The 19,021-nt window shown below is 42.6% G+C and overlaps 1 protein-coding gene across 1 annotated transcript in view; it reads left to right on the top strand.

The window, feature by feature from the left end:
* The first annotated feature begins 13,310 nt into the window (after nt 1–13,310).
* The window catches only part of TNFAIP8L3 (TNF alpha induced protein 8 like 3), a 45,032-nt gene continuing 39,321 nt past the window's right edge, over nt 13,311–19,021 (top strand). The window contains exon 1 of the mRNA XM_054642405.2: nt 13,311–13,677. Within this exon, the coding sequence (XP_054498380.2) occupies nt 13,326–13,677 (352 nt within the window). The 5' untranslated portion in view covers nt 13,311–13,325. The remainder of the gene's footprint in view (nt 13,678–19,021) is intronic.

Here is a 19,021-nt window from a genome sequence, read left to right on the forward strand (position 1 = left end):
GAAGTACTCAGGATGATTACATGCTGGAGAAAGTCTAATTAATACAACTGCTGTAAAAGAGTATTACATCTTTTGATAATTGAGTTTTATCAGAAATGGAAAAACAGAGACATCGAATTAAATTGATTGATTAAATTGATCTATTGTTTTCTGGATAAAAACAAACAATAGCTAAGTCTTGGCACTTACAGAAAGAATCCATTTTTGAGAGACTGCAGGGTTAAACTCTAAAAAAACTTGTTAAAAGACAAATCTTTCTAAAATATATATTTTTAAAAAGGTAGTGAAAACTGTATTTTCCATTCTGAATAACCCTAAAATAATCCAAAACTGGTCAGTCATGATACAGTTACCACAGCACCTTCCCATCTACAACCTAGAGGGAAAGCTTCTCAGACTAACAGTCAGAAAATCCATAAACTCTGAATCAAAGTAGGAAATTCTGATATGGACTGTCAAAGATAAATATGTTGACTAATCACCCTTCCTTGCCTAAGTTTTAAAAAGGAATGATATTCTTTATCACCACTTAAAATTTGACAAGTCAAACCTGAAATCTTTTATCTAAACACCTTAAATTTCCAAGTTTGTTGAATTCAAACAGCCTCATATGATGTGATGGTTCAGGAAAAGATCAAAGTAACAATGATCTGGAACTGGGATAAAGTTTCATGTCTTTTTATGCAATTAAGAGTTAAGCTTTAGAGATTAAAGGTGAGTCCAATTCATTGGTATTTATGCAAAGAAAATGGATCAGTAAATGAAATTCTGCTACAGGATAAAAATGAATGCACTGACTGAGCTTTCTTTATCAGTTTCTATTTTTATTGTGTTCCTATTTTCCTCTTTGTTCAATAATGAAGGGGAGGGGTTGCAAGCATCCAATCTTGAGCCCCCATATGCAGAACAAAGTTTCCATTGCTGTGCATTATCAAACTGAGTGTTAATTTCTTCCAATTTTGTTTCAACTCTGCCATGGGACATCTGTTCTTGTGTGCTGTGTTATATTATTAACACTTTCTACACTCTGTTACAAGAATTCAGACAACAACTTTGATAGGACGTTCCTGCTTTAAGAATTCTAGAATGTGCTTTTTAAAAATTAAAATGCCAGCACAGCTCTCTCATTATGGTACCAGCTGAATCCATTTCCCAGCTGAGGATGTAAGGAGAAACCAGATGTGGTGTGATATGCACTGCATGACAAACTATCCCTTAATGCTCTGTGCCACACCGTGCAAGGAGGAGATATTTCCTACTGCTAAGTCCAGAATGTGTGAACAGTGAAGATCCAAATCACTTCAGTTTCTTTTTAAGAGTGAAAACCCAACTGCAGTACAGTTTTCTGCAGCAGAATCAGACCCATTTGGTATCAATTTTTAGTGGAAGGGAGATTTCCCAAAGGGAGAATCAGTCATCCAGATTCCTTCAGTTTATATAGTAAGACTAAGTCCAAATTTGTCTGAATCTTCAAAATTAACAGTGCAAAGACAACCTTATGATAAAAAGGATAAAAAAAGGTTTAATCCATCATACAGAATTAGATTAGAGCTGGATATTAATTTTTAATAAAGTCACTTTTTATCAAAATGTCATTTGCCTAAACCAAGCGTCCTCAGGACTGCAGCATTATTTGAGAAAAGGGAAACAGAAATCCCAAAATACTGTTTATTTAAAGCTGTTCTCTCTGTTGGCAAAAGTTTGTCTTCAGCCTAGTGATCATTTCCATGTAGGTTTCATAGCTGGAATAAGAACAGTGTGAAGAGGTTTCCAGACCAACATGGGTTGTTCTAAGACTTAAATCTGGGAAAACAATCAAAAAACACTTGAAAGATTTGGACCAGATTCCTAAATGTAATTGTAAAATTATAAATTATTTTCACTGATGAGATCTGGAATAATTGCATGGTAGCTGAAACACAAGGCTGTGTGCCACTTTAAATAGGTTCAGGGTTTATTATTAATGCATCACTTGGACCATGGGTAATGGACATGGGCAGGAAAGAAATTAAAGGTCCTGGCTTCCAAACCAGCTTTCTTTGGACTACTCAGACACACAGCTTCTGTGCCAGCTCGCATTTGCAGTGAAAGAAAGAATATATGCATAAAAACCCATCCACATGCCCTGTCCGTGTTACAGGAAGCAGTCTCTGGATTTCTGTGTTGGCCTAATGATAAGGATACAGGGAAGGATGTACAATGCCTGACATGTGACCAAGGGCTTGGTTATTGCTCAAAATAAATCACTACCTAATCACACTTTGCCAAACAGCACCACAGCTTTCTTGTGGCACACATCCAGCAAGCATTCCTTACTGCAATGCTTACCATATTGACAGCTTCAACTGACAAAATGATAAGAGTCTAACTCAATTTAGTTTACTTTATCAGTGAACATTTCTGTGTTGCTTCTTACTGAAGGAGTTTGATTTTAGTGGTTGCCACTTAAAAGTTTGGGAAGTTTTGTAAGACTTTTTTAAAGCTAAAAACAAAACCAAAAAAGCCCCACTGCTACAGGATAAATGCACAGTACAAAGAGTTAACATTTCCACTCAGAGACCCTCATCCTGACAAGAAACTTCTCAGATAGATGTGCCTTTAACACTGCTAGCCTGCCAATAATCCAGCTGGGTTATAATGGCAGACACAATGGTGGGGGAGTGACATCCCCACCATAATGAGCAGCTAAAACAGAGACAATTTCATTACAAACCAAAATGAACATTTTGTCAGCTGTTACTAGAATACACAACTACTGAAAATAGGGTATCACAAATAATGATAAATATTCATTAGGACATCATTACAAGGCTCTGAGAGACATGGCTCAAGCAGAGCTGCCTCGCTGGCTTGACAAGCCACTGCCCCTTCTCTGGACATGCTAAACTCTCTTCACTGATGGCCAGCAATGATTTTTCCTAAATATCAGCAGGAAACAGGACTGTTTAGGATTTCATGGCAGCCTCCCAGTGCCTCACAGGAGTGAGCTTCTAAAGGGAAACAAAAGGAGGAGAGAGTCTCCAGGCAGATGGCAGGCAGCCGGGGAAAAGCCCTGCTGTGTTGGCTGACCAGCTAAAAAGAAACAGAGGGAGATGGTCCAGCAAACCCATTGTGGAAGAGACAAGGGGAAAACTTGGGGGGGTCACAAACAGCTTGCTTCTGTTACTGGTGCCCCTATTCCCCAAAGTGCAGGGGATCAGAGCACAGCAGAACTTGGCAGAGAATATGTGATACCATACCAACCTCCTGGCACAACTGCCCCTCGCCCTCCTGCTCTTGGGACTCCCTAGGCTGCCACAGGTTTTGTACTGAAGTGGCTTTAGCCATCCAACCAGTAAGCAGGTAACAAAATAGAGAGAGAAAGTCCCAGGTTGAACCTGCCCTAAACAAAGGGATTACCAGAGTGACAATATTGCATCCACTTAACCAGATGCAACAAGGTTTTTGACAAGTTCCAGAACAACATCTGCACTCAGCAGTCATAGGAGAACTGCAACTACCATGTATATTTATGCACTTACAATGCTCCTGCAGCCTCATAACCCATCATTAACACAACACTGCAGTATATTGACACTGGCAGGCCTATTTCTATTATGGACTTTTGAGTTTTCGTGATGCTAAAAAGAAATGCATTCAGCCCTTCCACACCTCTTCCCCCACTCCCACATATATGTATTTATGTCCTGGCTTTGTAATGATCACCTGATTTCTACATGCCATCACCATCCATAAAGCTTTTAAAGTCACAAAATGAGAGATGTGAAGAGAGATGTCACAAAATCATAGATGTAAAGAAAAGACAGCTTAAATAATTATAGCAGGGTCCATTTTTTGAAGCAGAGGTTCTTGCTTTGTAAGAAACACGAAGCACACAAGTGCAGGAGCTCTTTTGCAGCGGGAAGTGCCTGCGAGGCCAGCAGGGCTGGGGGCAGCCCCTCCATCTGCGGCTGCACTGAGCGCCCGCGGCTCCGCTGCCAAATCACTGCCTGAACTCAGCCCTGCCACCAAACAAGTCACCTTTTCCATGCTTCATTCAGGGAGATTTTACCACCTGATGGATTATGCAAATTAGAGAACATAGTACTTATAATGATACAAATTCTCATTTAGAAACAAAGCACAAAAAAACCCCAGCACGATGGAAAGTTGAACAGCCTATTTAATCTCTTTACCAACCAAGACCTAAATCACCACCAAAAATTTCTTTCCCTAATTTTTGCATAAACATTCTTCATTGTATTCGAATTGATCACTGCTTATCAATTAGTCTGGCAAGATAACCAAATGAGAATATGAAATTCATAAAAGGCATATTTCTCTTCAAAATCTTTACTCACAAAACCACTTTAGCAGTAACATATAGAATCCAACAGAGAAGAGGGTAGATGAAATTCCTCCATTAATTCAAGGGGATCATAAAGAAAGGGAGTGAAGAAATGAGGGCCAAAATCCAGATGGCTGCCTGGGAGAGAAGGTGGAATTTTCAATAGTCAAATATCTGAGACATAAAAATCTCAGGATTGTTCCAGGAAATGAACATATTACATTCCTCACTGAGCCCTTGAACCTCACCCATCTAAGTGCACAGGAAAGAAGAGAATTTCTTCATAAATCAGAAATAAGAGAAACAGTGTATAAAGGCTGAGTCATCACAACTAAAACTTCAGCTTCCACCTACACCTCTTACACATGCACACACACAGAAGATGAACAGCATTGTTTATGAACACTGACACATCTTAATATCAGATGAGTCATAATACAAGGTATTTCAGGATTCATTTTATCACAGCACATTAGAGGGATAGAAAAAATGGACTGCTTAAATCCAACCCACATACACTTTGTCCAGTACTGTACAAGATTGCCTTTTCAAATAGCATTTTTTCAATATCACCAGCATCTCACTTTTAAACACTTAAAGCCCATTTCTGAAATTGAGGCAGTTATCCCAAAGCAGGTTTGGCTAGTGGTCAGTGTGGTCCTGGATGCTTTGTAGTGATAAATATAAATAGTACAAGGATATCTACAGTTATTTTCATTTCTATCTCTTAAATCTATGCATAGCTTAAAACTTTTACAAGTTACATAACCAGCTAACTAAGGATTTCCTCTCCTAACAGTTCCAGTACCTCATATCAAAATTTAGCTGCAACTGTACCCCAGCTGTGGACATTTGACTCAGTCTTCATTCCTATTGTATGATGCTCTGAGATGACAGCAACAGCACAGGATCTTTGCCTCCTTCAGTGCTTATCAGACCTCTTAAATCCCTAGAACTCATTAACACAAAGAATGCTGTCCTTCAGTAAAATCATGAGTAGCCAGGCTCAGTTTTACCCCAAATAAAATTTTATCTCCAGAATGATATCAGCTACTACTATAGATCCTTCTCTCTGAATTCTCAGTAGATCAATAACTTCATGGCACCTGGTTGGCTCTAAGGAGGCTCTGAATGTTCTGTTTAGGGTTATGTGGTCCCATTTAGCCAGACTGGTGTTCTCTGGGTGTGATTTATTGTCCTTTATTGGGTTCAATCAGGGTTCATTGTCACTCAAAATGGTGGGGAACTTTCTTTAATCTCAGGCAGGAGCATGCTTGCCTCAGTACCCTGATGATCCCCTGCAGCATTTCAGTTCACTGACTTTGGGATGATTTTCTGTGCTTCTTCAGACTCTTCTAACACCTGCTGCAGCCACTGCTCTGCCCTTGGGCTTGTGCTCTCACAATGAGTCTCTGCAGTGACTCAGCTTCTCCCTGAACTCTTGATGGGAGCTGAGGGATGTTACACAACCCACCCATGGGCACCAGCACCAATCTGCTCCCTCACTCTGGCTCCCAGGAAGGGACTGGGCCTCTCAGTCCTGCACAGAGAGGGTGTGCAATCTCACATTCCAAAACACCTAGAGCTGTCTCCTCCTCAGGTTTTGCACCACGTGCTGCTCATCTGATCATCCCACCCCAGCACCCTTCACACCAACACAGCTTCCCTGGCACCCTCCAACCCCTTGTGGAGCTCAGGGCTTCCTGGGAGATGCTGAGCCTCCACTTCCACCTGTTTTTCTGAAAATGAGGGAAATGCTCAGCCTCCCTCATGACTCAATCTTCACTTGGCATTCTTTTCAAATACCCAGACATTGCCATTTTAATATGACAAAAACCTTGGTAGAAACAGTTGTTATAGGAATGGCTGGGTTATCTCTTCAGCTCTAAACTGCTTTCAGATATAGGATCTGATTCTCTCCTACCTACAGTTTTTGGTTTAATTCTTTAATTTTTATGTATTTTACAGGTGCATAACAAACCAAGAGGGAAGATGCCCTGCAGACTGGTGCTGTATTCTCTGAGGTTTGACTGGTTAATGCCCTGAGATGCTTTCCAGCCTGGACTGTCCTGTGATCCCAAGTACCTTTACAGCCTCATTGGCAGCCACACACATTACACCAGTTAAATGCAGCACTATTGCATTATGCATTGCATAATCTTGTTTTTGCCAGCTACTTTTCTCTGCATGTCTTTGTTTTCACTGCATGATGGACTCTCTTTGCTCTTCCAGTGCTTTATTTGTCAATCTGAGACTTCAAGTATCACAATGTGAATTCTTCCCACAGCAGCTCTGTCCCAAACTCCCTCTCTCTATTCTAGGTCCTTAACATGGAGCAGCAATGAGAGTCAGAAATTCAAGGTATTTTTTCCTTCCTTCAGATTAGTATTTCTTTTTCCTAAGGAGCATAAACAGTAACCATGACCCCTCATACCAACAGCTGTAGCAGTCAGGAAACAGCTGGATGTGGCACCTCAGTGCTGGTGGTGTTTGACCAAAGGGTGGACTCAATCTTGAAGACTTTTTCCAACCTTAATGATTCTGTGATTCTATACTGGAAATAGGTAGAATTCACATAAAATTGTTGAGTAGATATTATTAGGCTGATACATCCCACAGTACTGATCCCAACATTATTTAAAGAATGTCTTAAGTCTTTTGTCCTAGCTGCAAAAAAGGACCCAAGATCTACAATCCAAAAATTTCATTAGAAACAATAAAGTCCGTAGATATTATCTAAAGACAGATTTGTATTGTCCAAGTTGAATTCAAGTTCCTCATATATTGTATTTATGGGTATTCTGAAGCCCTCTGTGTGTACAAGAGAAATAATTCACCTGCAAGTGGCCTGGACAGCAAGTTTCTAAGTAATTTCATTCCCTTTAGTGGAACTGTTGTAGGACTACATGTAATCTAATTGCCTATGTTGCATGTTCCCAAGACAACCCATAAAATGCAATTTTATTCCTGGGTTGATGATATTTCGTTATTTATAGATAGGTGGGCAGCAGAGTGCTTTTTGCCATGCTATTAGATATGGTCATGAAGTAATGCCCACACAGTCAGATGAAGATGATGTTTCCATGCTGTTCCAAAAATCACATCAAGCTCTACAGAAACCACAAATGAGCATAACAACAATGTGAGCATTCTGATCCATTTGTGGATGTGAGTGAATCGCTCCACAAAATATTGATTCCTGCCTCTCTGATTGCCTCTCAGAGATCATGATTCCCTTCAGCTCAAGGAAGCAGAAACTCTTCCCCCAAGGCCAATCCCAGCTGCTGCATCACCCTCTCAGTCCCAGCTGTAGCACTCCTGGGCTGAAATCCTCATCGTGGGTTCTGTCATCTGCCCAGTGTGCAGGTCCCACTCATGGCTGTAAAGTCAAAGTCAGCACCAAATGTAAAGAAGCATCCAGAGCCAGTCAGCTGTAAAACATTGAATGCTTTAACACTTGTCCTGGTGATATCCAATTTATTAAAGTTCTGCACAAATTGTGCAGCTCTGTGGATTTCAGCATTTGTCTTTTGTGGGAAAGCGTGACCTACCTATTCTAATAAATCAGGATGCATAGGCATCATTATCATGTGAATAAATAAATCATTATTATGTGCATAAATAACAGCTTTCCAAACACAACCTAATTTGAAATACTAGGGAAGTTGGGGTTTGTGTGTTAAATAAAGCTATACAGAAATAACCACAGCGAGAATGCATTTTCTAGGCTACAGAAGCATGTAACAAACAGCATGACTATAAAAAGTGAATGCTAGCATAAAGAACAGGATTAGAGAAGTTAATTAAGTAACTGATGCTACCTATAAACATTCTGGAAAGACAGTACAGTATAGATCCTCCATGGTTTCCTAGCAACAAAATTTTCTCTGCTTTCTCAGAGTATGGTGAAGTTGTGGAATCCTCCTACACACAATTTGAAATCAGGGATGAAAACAAGGATGACCCATCTTCGAGGCTAGAAGTATAAAACTGCCTGAAAGCATCCTGAAACACAGCTCAGAAAAAGGCACTGCTGTCTTAACTGTGTCTAATTTGCATATTAGGCAAGGTCAAAGGCTTAAATGTAGCCATAGGGTAATCAGCCCTTGTACTGAAGGGCATAACTCAATAACATGTGAAAACTAAGGAATGTGACATATTTTAAAATAGCTTCAGTGACCACCACAAGAATTAAAAATAATTCACAAAGAAAATGGCAGAAAGGAAAAAGGTTTAGACTGGCAGCTGTCCCTCCACTTTCCCTAGACAGCATCAGAATGGGAATAGAACAGAAGAAAATCCCCTGGTTTATCCTATATTTCACAGTGATCCCCTTCAGAAAAATTGTTTAAAATTTATTTCCCCACCTCCAGAACAGAGAAAGGAAAAAGAGAATTAACTGGTAGTTTTTCAATTAGGAAAGTTGCTTTCATTTCTTTAATCACTTAGAAAGCCAGGTTATGAATTCAAGAGTTTGCCAATATACAGGTAATTGCATCTATAACTTAAAAGGGTTATATCTTTCTAAGCACAGGATAAATCACCATCTCACACAAAGGAATGGTCAAGTATCTGTAAGAAAATAAAAGCCAATACCACTAAAGTAGTAGGAAACAATGAACTGCCCAGGCAATCCAATTTAGAGTTTAATACAGAAAGCCTTACTCTACAGGCAAAATCCTAAAACTGAACAGAAAAGTAACAACATCCTCAGGGCCAAAAGCGTGCATGAACATTTCTGCTGTTCAGTTCCCATAGGAGTCCTGTTTCTACAAGCTAAGAGGAAATGGGATAAGTTACTACTTTGCTTTTTCACTTTATTTCACTTGGAATTAAAATCTCCTGAGAGCAGCTTACAAGGCATTGAGATGATAGGACTGAAATTCAGCCTCAGTCTTTAAATCTGGTGTTGCAAACATCACAGCATAGGCTCACAGCAGTACCAGGCTGCAGTCCCAGCCTGTGACTGCTTCCTCAAGCTCTGCTTTGAGAAGTCAGCACCAGAGGCAGAACATAATTCAGAAGACCAATGGCTAAAAATATGTCCATGCTATGGTAGGTATCCAGAACTGATGCTCCCCATCTCTTACAGTTACTTAAAAAGGGAGGGAACAGAAAATACTGAACTCTTCCATATTTATCCTCTCTACACAGGATGTACAAGCACTGCCTACATCATGTGTTACAAAAATCTCAATCTTTGAATGCCTACTGGTCCACGAGAAAGAATTAAATAACACAGACATCTTGTTCATCATTTGAACTCTAAATCAAATCAGACTGTTTGCAGATCACAATAGATGCATGATTGCAATGAAAATCTCCTAGCAGTGCACACAAGATGTATATCTGCAGTGCATGCTGATTGGCTTCCAAACACCAGCAAGAGCCTAAGTTGCCAAGATGACAAAACTGTGTGTCAGCCTGTGGGAGATGCTGCTCTGTTTAATACATTCAGTAGCAATGGTGCTTGGCATTGTTTGGCTGGAGTGTGATTGCCAGAGAGCCTCACAAATGGTCAGACTTGAAAAGTTCCTTAACACGTATGAAAGATAATAAAATAGTGTAACAAAATATCAGGCAACAAGTTTAGAAACAGTACAACCTAGGGTAGATAAATTTAAATAAAGAAATAATTTGCGAGTGAAAAATATAACTTTGCATTTTTACATTTAGAACTGAGAGGAATATACAATCCTACACACCTGTCTGGACAGTGTAAAGGAGGCAAGTCAAACAAAAGAGGGTAGAGGGGGTTCTGTTACATGTAACAATGGAAAGAAAAGAGACTGGTTTCTATCATAGGTTTGGAGGCTCAGTTGCAAGGAGGAAAGCTTGAGTAGCAAACCAGAGGCAGCTAATAGCCTTTCATTCAGCAGAAAGGGATAACTGGACAGTTCAGGTACAGCTCATGGGATTCAGGTCAAAGTCTGTGCTCTACATTTGACTTTAAACACAGTTTCTCAGTACCTCATTTCCCTCTAAAAAAGAAAAATACTACTATCTTGATTTCACAGCAGGCCTGTAAGGAGAAATGTAAGACATGGATGGAATGGTAACTGGGCACCCTAAGCATTTAGAATACAATGAAATTGTATTTGTGTTAACATGCAAGTGTGATTTGCCAATAGAACACTGCAAAAGCATGAGTCCTAAAAGCTGTCATAGGCACATCTCCAGCACTCACACAATGAGTGGGCAGAGGAGAGTTTCAGCTAGGTTCCATATGGAAGGAAGATCAAGACCAGATGCAGCTGAAATGTGAATGGAGGAGCCACACAGAGATGTAGCATCATATAACTGGGATTACATGGGGCAGCTCCAATGTTGCTGGCTCCCCTGCTACATCCTATTGGTAAAGATTTATAGACAAATATATTAACTGGGCCCTGAGAAAAAACATTTCAGATTCTAAACATCCCAGTCTTTATGAGGGAATAAAGGAAGCAGTTGCAGAGCTACAGTCACAGAGATTCAGTTTGTAACAATGAATATGTAATTGCACTATTTGTACCAAATGCAAAAAATAAATCACAAAATGCCAGCTTTCTCCATGTGGAGATTCATTTAACAGGCATCTAGATAAGTACATATTTGCTGTTAATAAACTTTTTGTGCTTTTTCTCTGCGCTAGCATTGTAAGGAGTGGAAACTATGAAGTTCAGAGCTCTAAGCATATGGAATTTTCCAGGTCACATGTTAAACCAAGTGCGGGACTGCGCTGGGCAGAGAACACTGAAAGGAAAAAAACTCTGAATTCTAACCATATGCTTTGAAATGAAACAATATGCTCATTCTGTTACAGCTGAAAACTTTTCTAACTGCTTTATGGTTAGCAGTAATAAAAAGGGAAAGTAATCTTGAGGCAGAATTTACTGTCAAGTAGCAAATAATTACAGCAATGAGAACAGCCAATGTATGTATGGCAAGCATGATGCAATACAGTATTGACTGAGTTATACCATTTCCATCATTATATTTATTAGTGTGCTTATACAAGGACAAAAAACGGACAGGAATTAAAATAAGTGGGGCTTGGATCTTTTTTTTCTAAGTATTCCATGCTAAGACTTCCATCTTTGAGAGGATCATGAAAAATAACTTTTCCTTTTCTAACTGGACTATGATCAGTAGCAGAGAAGTAGGACTATTCAAGACCTTAAAATTTAATTCCACACTCAGAAAAGAAAAAGTCCCACACAGAAAATAGGGTCAGGCCAGTGCCTGGAACACACCTTGGAAAGGCATCCCCAGCTGCATTGTATCAGCCCCATGCATGATCCAAAATCCACTGCAGAGGCAGCCCCCTTTGCCACTGACAGAGCTGGACACATCCCTTCCATAAACCACCACGTTCCTCTGCTTATCTGATTACAGCCATTGCCTTTAAATAGTCAGAATTTGTCCAGGTTAGAAATTATCATTGGTTTCTAGCAATTGAAGACAGTCCACAAAATTAATTAATTGTACTAAAATTTGCTCTTCCTACTAAACTGTGCTTTTTGGGGAGGTGATTTAGGTTGCTTTTGACAATCATAAATGCAAACAAGAACAATAAAAAGAGAATAAGAGAGATTAAAATCCTTTCAGGTCTCAGATTTTGTGCTTGGTGTGGCATCTGGGATTATTTCTGTAATATAATATTGGAACTTTTCTGTTGCTGTATTGTTTATATCACGACTGTAGATTCCCCACATATTCTGCAGAAAAATTTTGCATTGGCTTTTCACAACAGAATCCTAGAATCACTTTGGTTTAGATGTTTCTCTTTACATGAGTAAATTTATGAAATTATATTCAGCAGTATTTAGAATGTCATTTTAAACTTAATGAAAACATCTACAAACAAAAGTCAGAATTTATTTTCACGGAATAAAACCCATAAGAGTCTTAACAGTATGGGCTCAGGCTATGACAGCAATGTCCCAAATTACTTGAGAACTAACTTTTCACTCCAGAGGTTGAAGGTTTTTGTGTCTAAACTGACCACAGCACTGTATGCATTCCAAGGTCAGAAAGTTTGAGGTCTTTTGTCTCTTCAGGCTCAACCTGATTTGAAGGCAGGGAAGCGACCTTAGAACATAAAATGGGCTTCATTTTTAGTACTGTAGCATTGCACAAGATAAGCCATCCCTGGAAAGATTTTGACAGAGCCCTTGGAGTTAAAAGAAATACTTTTTTTTTAATCTCATGCTATATGTTAAGAAAAAGTCTTCACACTTGTCAAGAGTGTCAAGCTTGATCTGATGCAATAGATAATTTTCTACATGCATCCTGAAAACAGCATCCAGACACGGCTTTTTCCAGAACAAGGGTGTGTGGTTTTGGGGAGAGAATTCCAGACTAAAGCTGTGGTCTACAGCTACAGGCATAAACCTCTGGCTGGAGCTTCAGTATGCTGCAGGTAAGTGTTGAACACCCTGGGCAGCTTTTAGGATGTGACATAGCCATGGATCCATCAGATCTATAAGGCCTGGTTTAGGGATGGTGTTTGGTTCCCAGTTCAAAAAGTACTTTTTACTACTACTTTTTTGAGATCTTTGTACTAGAATTTGAGTCAGATTTGGTCTATAACAGAAGAAAAGCTAGAAATGAATAAAAGTAAAGGGTAAGATCTGACTAACCTCAGAGCTGAAGAAGTGACCTCAACCTCTGAATTAAGGGATGGCTTATGATTGTAGTAGCTTGTACGACAGAAGCAAAGCCTGCAGAATCTAACATACAATTTTGCACTTCAAAACAATCTAATGGCATGGCATTTACCAGATATTTCACTGTCTCCCTCGGAAAAACATATAATCAGGAAGCAACAGAATTCAGACTTCCACCATTCTTCTGGGCACTAATACCCGACAAGAACTGGCACTTCCCAATCGGCTTCCTCTCTAATTTTTGAGGACGTTTATGGTATAGGAGACAGAACCAGGGAAAAGAGAGAAGGCGACTGAAGCTCAGGGGAGACGTCTACAAGAAGAGCGATTGGAAGCACAGACGGGAGATGCGATGGCCATGTACAGGGCGGTCATTTCGGTATTTTTGCGCTCGGCAGCGCTGCCTGGGGAGCCGCCCCGGGCCGTGCAGCCCAACTCGTGCCAGAGCGGGGCAGGAGCCGCTCCCCGGCCGCGCCCCCGCTGCCTCCGCCCCGGCCGCGCCCGCCCGGCCCCGCTGCGCCCGCAGCCAATGGCGCTCGGCGGGGCGGCCGCTGCGGCGGCGGCGAGCGCAGGGAGGGAGCGGGCAGCGCTCCGCCGCTCCGGGCACTGCTCCTGCCTGCCAGCGGCGGCCCCGCGGAGCCTGCAGCATGGACTCGGACTCGGCGGAGCTCAGCGAAGGCGAGCTGGTCTCGCCCGCAGGTAAGCGCCGGCTGCGCGGCGGACGGGCGCGGGCTCCGGTCCCTTCCCGTGCGCTGCTCCCGGGTCCCCGTGCCGTGAGGCGGCTCCGGGCAGCGCTGCCAGGCTGAGGGCACAGGGCAGCGCCATCCCCGCTCTCGGGTCCCCGTGCCGTGAGGCGGCTCCGGGCAGCGCTATCCCCGCTGCCGCGGCCCCGGCGGAGCCGAGCATCGCCCCGGTCCCGCCGCGCTGCCGCGGCTCTCGGGCACGGACCGCGGGCTCGGGGCTGCGCTCCGCTGCGCCCGGGGTGCGGGAGAGCTGCCCCAAGGGCTGTGCCCTGACAGCTGATTGAATTGCGGTGCTGCCGCTAGCTGATGCTTCATACCCAGGGGCTGCAAAGTTTTCGGGGGTTTGGTCGCGGCTATTCCGCTGTGGCTCCGGGAGCACCGCGCGTACCCAAGGGGGGCCGCCCCCGTCCGGAGCCGAGCCCCCGGCATGCTGGGCTTTTGTTTTCAAGTCTTAACTTGTCACAGGAACCATGCTGTTGGGTTGCTGCAACCCGCATAGTTCTTGGATGAGACAGAAGGAAAAAAAATTAAAAACCTCTCCTGCCTTTTCCAAACGTTCCCGTTCTTGTGGCTTACGCGAAACAACTGATGGGCTATGCGCCGTAGGCAAAGGCCATCCCGCACACATGGTAAAACCGGGGACAACAAACTCGTGTGAAACACACAGAGGTGGGTTCGCTCTGCCGGCACAGCACGTGGCCCCGAGATGCGCTGTCACCTCCCGGCCACAGCTCTGGGTGCCCGAGCCTTGGGGCAGCGGGGGTGTCACCCTGCCCGCAGCAGAGCGGGCTACAGGGGTGTCACACACACAGGGACACAGAGACAGGACCGGGCTGCAGGGGTGTCACACACACAGGGACACAGAGACAGGACCGGGCTGCAGGGGTGTCACACACACAGGGGCACAGAGACAGGACCGGGCTGCAGGGGTGTCACACACACAGACAGACAGGACCAGGCTGCAGGGGTGTCACACACACACCCAGACAGACAGCCCTGGGCTGCAGGGGTGTCACACACAGACAGACAGACAGGACCAGGCTGCAGGGGTGTCACACACACACACAGACAGGACCGGGCTGCAGGGGTGTCACACACAGACAGACAGGACCAGGCTGCAGGGGTGTCACACACACACACAGACAGGACCGGGCTGCAGGGGTGTCACACACACACAGACACAGAGACAGGACCGGGCTGCAGGGGTGTCACACACACAGAGACAGACAGGACCGGGCTGCAGGGGTGTCACACACAGACAGACAGGACCGGGCTGCAGGGGTGTCACACACACACACAGACAGGACCGGGCTGCAGGGGTGTCACACACACACACAGACAGGACCGGGCTGCAGGGGTGTCACACACACAGAGACAGGACCGGGCTGCAGGGGTGTCACACACACAGAGACACAGAGACAGGACCACAGGACCAGGCTGCAGGGGTGTCACACACACACACAGAGACAGGACCAGGCTGCAGGGGTGTCACACACACGGCTGGCACCTGACAGATGCTGGGGCTGTCACTGGCACCAGGTGCAGAAGGAACCTGTTTGACCTCCAGCTTCCCACAGTGAAAGTCATAGACAGCCTTCTCTGAAGACATTTAACTGGCATCAGATGCAAGTGCAATTGGAATGATGCCTGAAATAGTGCCAGTGATCATAATAAATCCAAATACAAAGTTGCTGTGTTATGTTATTAGATATTTGAGAAAAATCTCACCATAACCAGTCCAGTTTGGACATGTACTTCATGCCAGCTAACGCCCTCCTGCATCCCCAAAAAGAAGAATTTGAGCACCAATGTTCTAACTACAAAGGCAGAAAAGCACATTTTTTTTAATAGTTCACCTGTCCTATTAATACAGCAGTGATAAACAACAGTAGGAAGTCATAAGATAAATGTGTTTTCTAGTCTCCCAGCAGAACATTTCATAGCATAATCTGAAATCTAATTCTGTTTTAAATATAGGGGTATTTACTCCTGATATCTTGCTTTGTTTTTCTTACTTGAGATCTAAAGAATTAAAGAAGACCAGCAACAGGTCACAGAGCTCCTTATATTCACAGAGCTCTGGTAGGCTGAGCTTACTTGCAAAGACCACCAACAGCTATAATTTTTCATCCAAACAAATCTTCCAAGCCATGCATGAAGAGCAAGTTACAAACATTACATTTATAGACAAATTAATATAATAGAGTTCCTGCCAACAATTTACTCCTGTTCTGAATAGGAATTTCTTTGAAATAAATTAAAATAACTATGCTCAGAGATTGCCATAAGTGGTTTTCATGTCATCACTTGCTAGCTGCCAAGAGTTGATGCTCATCAGTCTCCTTTCCTCTTTTCTATTCCTCCTTTGTTCCATTTAAGAGAAGAAAAATCTGGTATTTTGGCCATACATGGCAGATGCCTATGCAGTAGAATAAAATTGGAATAGAGAGAAAACTTGGATGTTTTGTCTTACCCAGCTGCAATTTTTTTTCCCTGCACTAAAGAATTACATGTTCTTTGTATCCCCCACCGTCTTCTGAAAAATAGATATTTTTGCTAGATTTCCTTGGGTGTTTTTTCTGTTCTCTGCCATATGTGTAGTGCAGCCTCTCTCTGTACGTGGGTGTTCAGTCAGGCTGTCAGTCACTGCTGCAGGCACAGCAGCTGAGGGGCTCAGTGTGGGGCTCAGCCACCCCCTTGCCCACCCCACAGCTCATAGGGCAAGCACAGTGTCTTGGAGGAAAATTCGGGATGAAGTCCTGCTGCTGGTTTGATTTTGGACATTGATTTCAGTACAGCTAGAATTGTGCACTGAAGCTGACAGCAGCCCAGTGTTCAGCTTGCTCTCCTCATTACCAGTCCTCACACTTGCCCAGGCTTCAGCTGGCACAGCTCGAGCTCCCTGCAGGCGCTGCTGAGCCTGGCCCATGCCTGAGCCCCTGGGATGCAGAGTGTGCTTCATCTCCAGGGCTCCACCACGCTGATGCAGCACAGATGTTTCAAGCACAGCCCAATTCAGGGATTGCACTGCTCGTGCAGTGCTCCCCCAGCCCTTTGTCCTGTCCCAGTGAGCGGCACCCTTGCCATTCCTGGACTCACAGGGGTGTGCAGGAGGATACCTAGTGCCCCCCACCAGCTGCCATACACACAGGGCTTCCAAGAACCTGCTGGAGTCTTGCTCCAACATCCCAGCAGCCTCTTAGCTTTAATAGCCTCTTCAAACTTGAGTCTCAAGGAGGCAGAAATACTTTTTCTGTATTTATTCTGAACATGTTGTCACAATAGCATCTTCATATTCATATGGTGCAAACAAAAGACTCCTTATGAGGAGTGAGCAGTGCAAGATGTCAGCTGTACTTTAAAGCAAACAAACAGAAAAACCACCACACCTCTAACAACATCCAGCTCTACAGCCTTGGCTCCCACAAGCCTCCCACACCCATCTATTACTGCTCTGCACTTGGGGTGTCTAGAGGGTCAGAAAGCTTTGGTTTTCAAAAATGGTTACTCATGAGACAGACTCCTATTAACCATTAAACAGGTCTTCATGATTCTGAAAAAAATTATGTATTCTGGTGCAAAAGAAGAAGTTACATGCTTACTAGCTAAATTTCTAGTTTTACTGTAGAGGTGACTAGTCACATTCTTTTTCTTGTCCTACAGAAGAGCTTTTGAGAACTGGACAGGTAATCTTAAAATAGAACACTGTTCTCACTTTTTAATGTCCACCTATTGAGAGGTTGGGTTTCAAAAAAGCCCTTTTCAATAGAGTAATGGTCTCCTTTCCCTCAGCTCTTTCATAGTCATCCTGCCACATGAAAGAATGATCCTCCATGTCATCTTTCAGAGTAACATTTCACAGAAATTCAGGTCATCACCAACAGAAATGATTTCACAGTGGGTTTGGAAATTCTGCATGTAGGAGAACAAAGGTGTGAGACCTTCATTTGGTGTGCCTTGTCCTAGGTTCCCTGGCTGAAACAGGCAGGAATTTGGCCATGTAGCTTTTATCTGCACTGATTTAAGCCTTTATACAAGCCACTAAGTCACAGCATGGATTTCCATATTTGTTTTGATGGAGCTGTTATGTTACAATAGTAACATAAGATAACCAGAGGCTAAATTGCCTGCATGGCCTCTGAAACAATACAGATTATCCTCATGAAGTTTAACATTCTGTGGAGAACAAATTGTTGCTGGTCCTTTCTCTGGCTTTCCTTCCACAGAAGTCAAAAGATGTTTGGCCTAGAAAAGAGCAGCTTGCACCCAAGTAAAGCTCTAAATTGGTGGCAGGGGTTTGGGTTTTTGGGGTTTTTAAGAATTGACAGTGTGAAGCCTACAGCTTTGTATAATGGCAAGGATAACAGGATGAAGGTGACCTTATCACCAGACTTGTATCCATAAGGATAATGGGACCCTGATTATGACTTCAGTACATCTTCAACAGAGCCAAGATCTTACCCTGGAACTCTTAGCACAAAAAAAAATGGTAATGCATTTAAAATTATTTGATAAATTATCTGAGCTTTCCCCTGGACAATAAATATATACTTGGTAAAAAACCCAACAGATTTAAACATTATTTACTGGTGAAAATGACCTCTACAGACATGAATAATTTTTCTAGAGCTGTACTATTATTTGATTTGCAATGCTTAGCAAGTAATTTTTTCTGCAAATTATTTATCATGTTATGTGAACTATCTGTAGTTCTGTGATGTTAATCTTTGAAGCCTGTTATATATTTTAATCACTGTTTTACAGAGTTAATGCCATTCAAGTGTTAATATATTCTTGTAAATACAAAATTAATTAGAAAGTGTAATGAGGACATTTAAGATTTATTATTTGAGGCATCAGTAACATGCTTATGTGACATATAGTGCAAGTAAGCCTTGTTTAACCTTTTGCTCTATCACACACACATTTGAAAAACAGAGCCTTTGCCCCAAGGAATACTTGTGTGAAGGAGGAGGGGTTTGGTTTACCAAAGCCTTGTTTTGATTTTACATAGAATGTTCCAAAGATAAACAATAATATTTATTAGACTTCAGACAAGCCAGAAGAAATAGTAGATAACATGTTCTAGGTATGAAAACTAGAAAAATATTTTGGAAGCAAAGAATTTTTATGAAGTTCTTTCAAGCAACTATCTAATAAAGGCTCTCCCTTTGCTTTCTGCTGGACAACAAAGGAAAACAAAGCTAATTAAAAAAGAGATGGACAGACAACAGACATGAGCTAACATGCCATGGGACCTGTGCACCAGACTGTTACAGAGCCTCTGCACCACCCTGCAA

Source organism: Agelaius phoeniceus, chromosome 13, assembly GCF_051311805.1.
Source record: "Agelaius phoeniceus isolate bAgePho1 chromosome 13, bAgePho1.hap1, whole genome shotgun sequence".
Taxonomy (NCBI): domain Eukaryota; kingdom Metazoa; phylum Chordata; class Aves; order Passeriformes; family Icteridae; genus Agelaius; species Agelaius phoeniceus.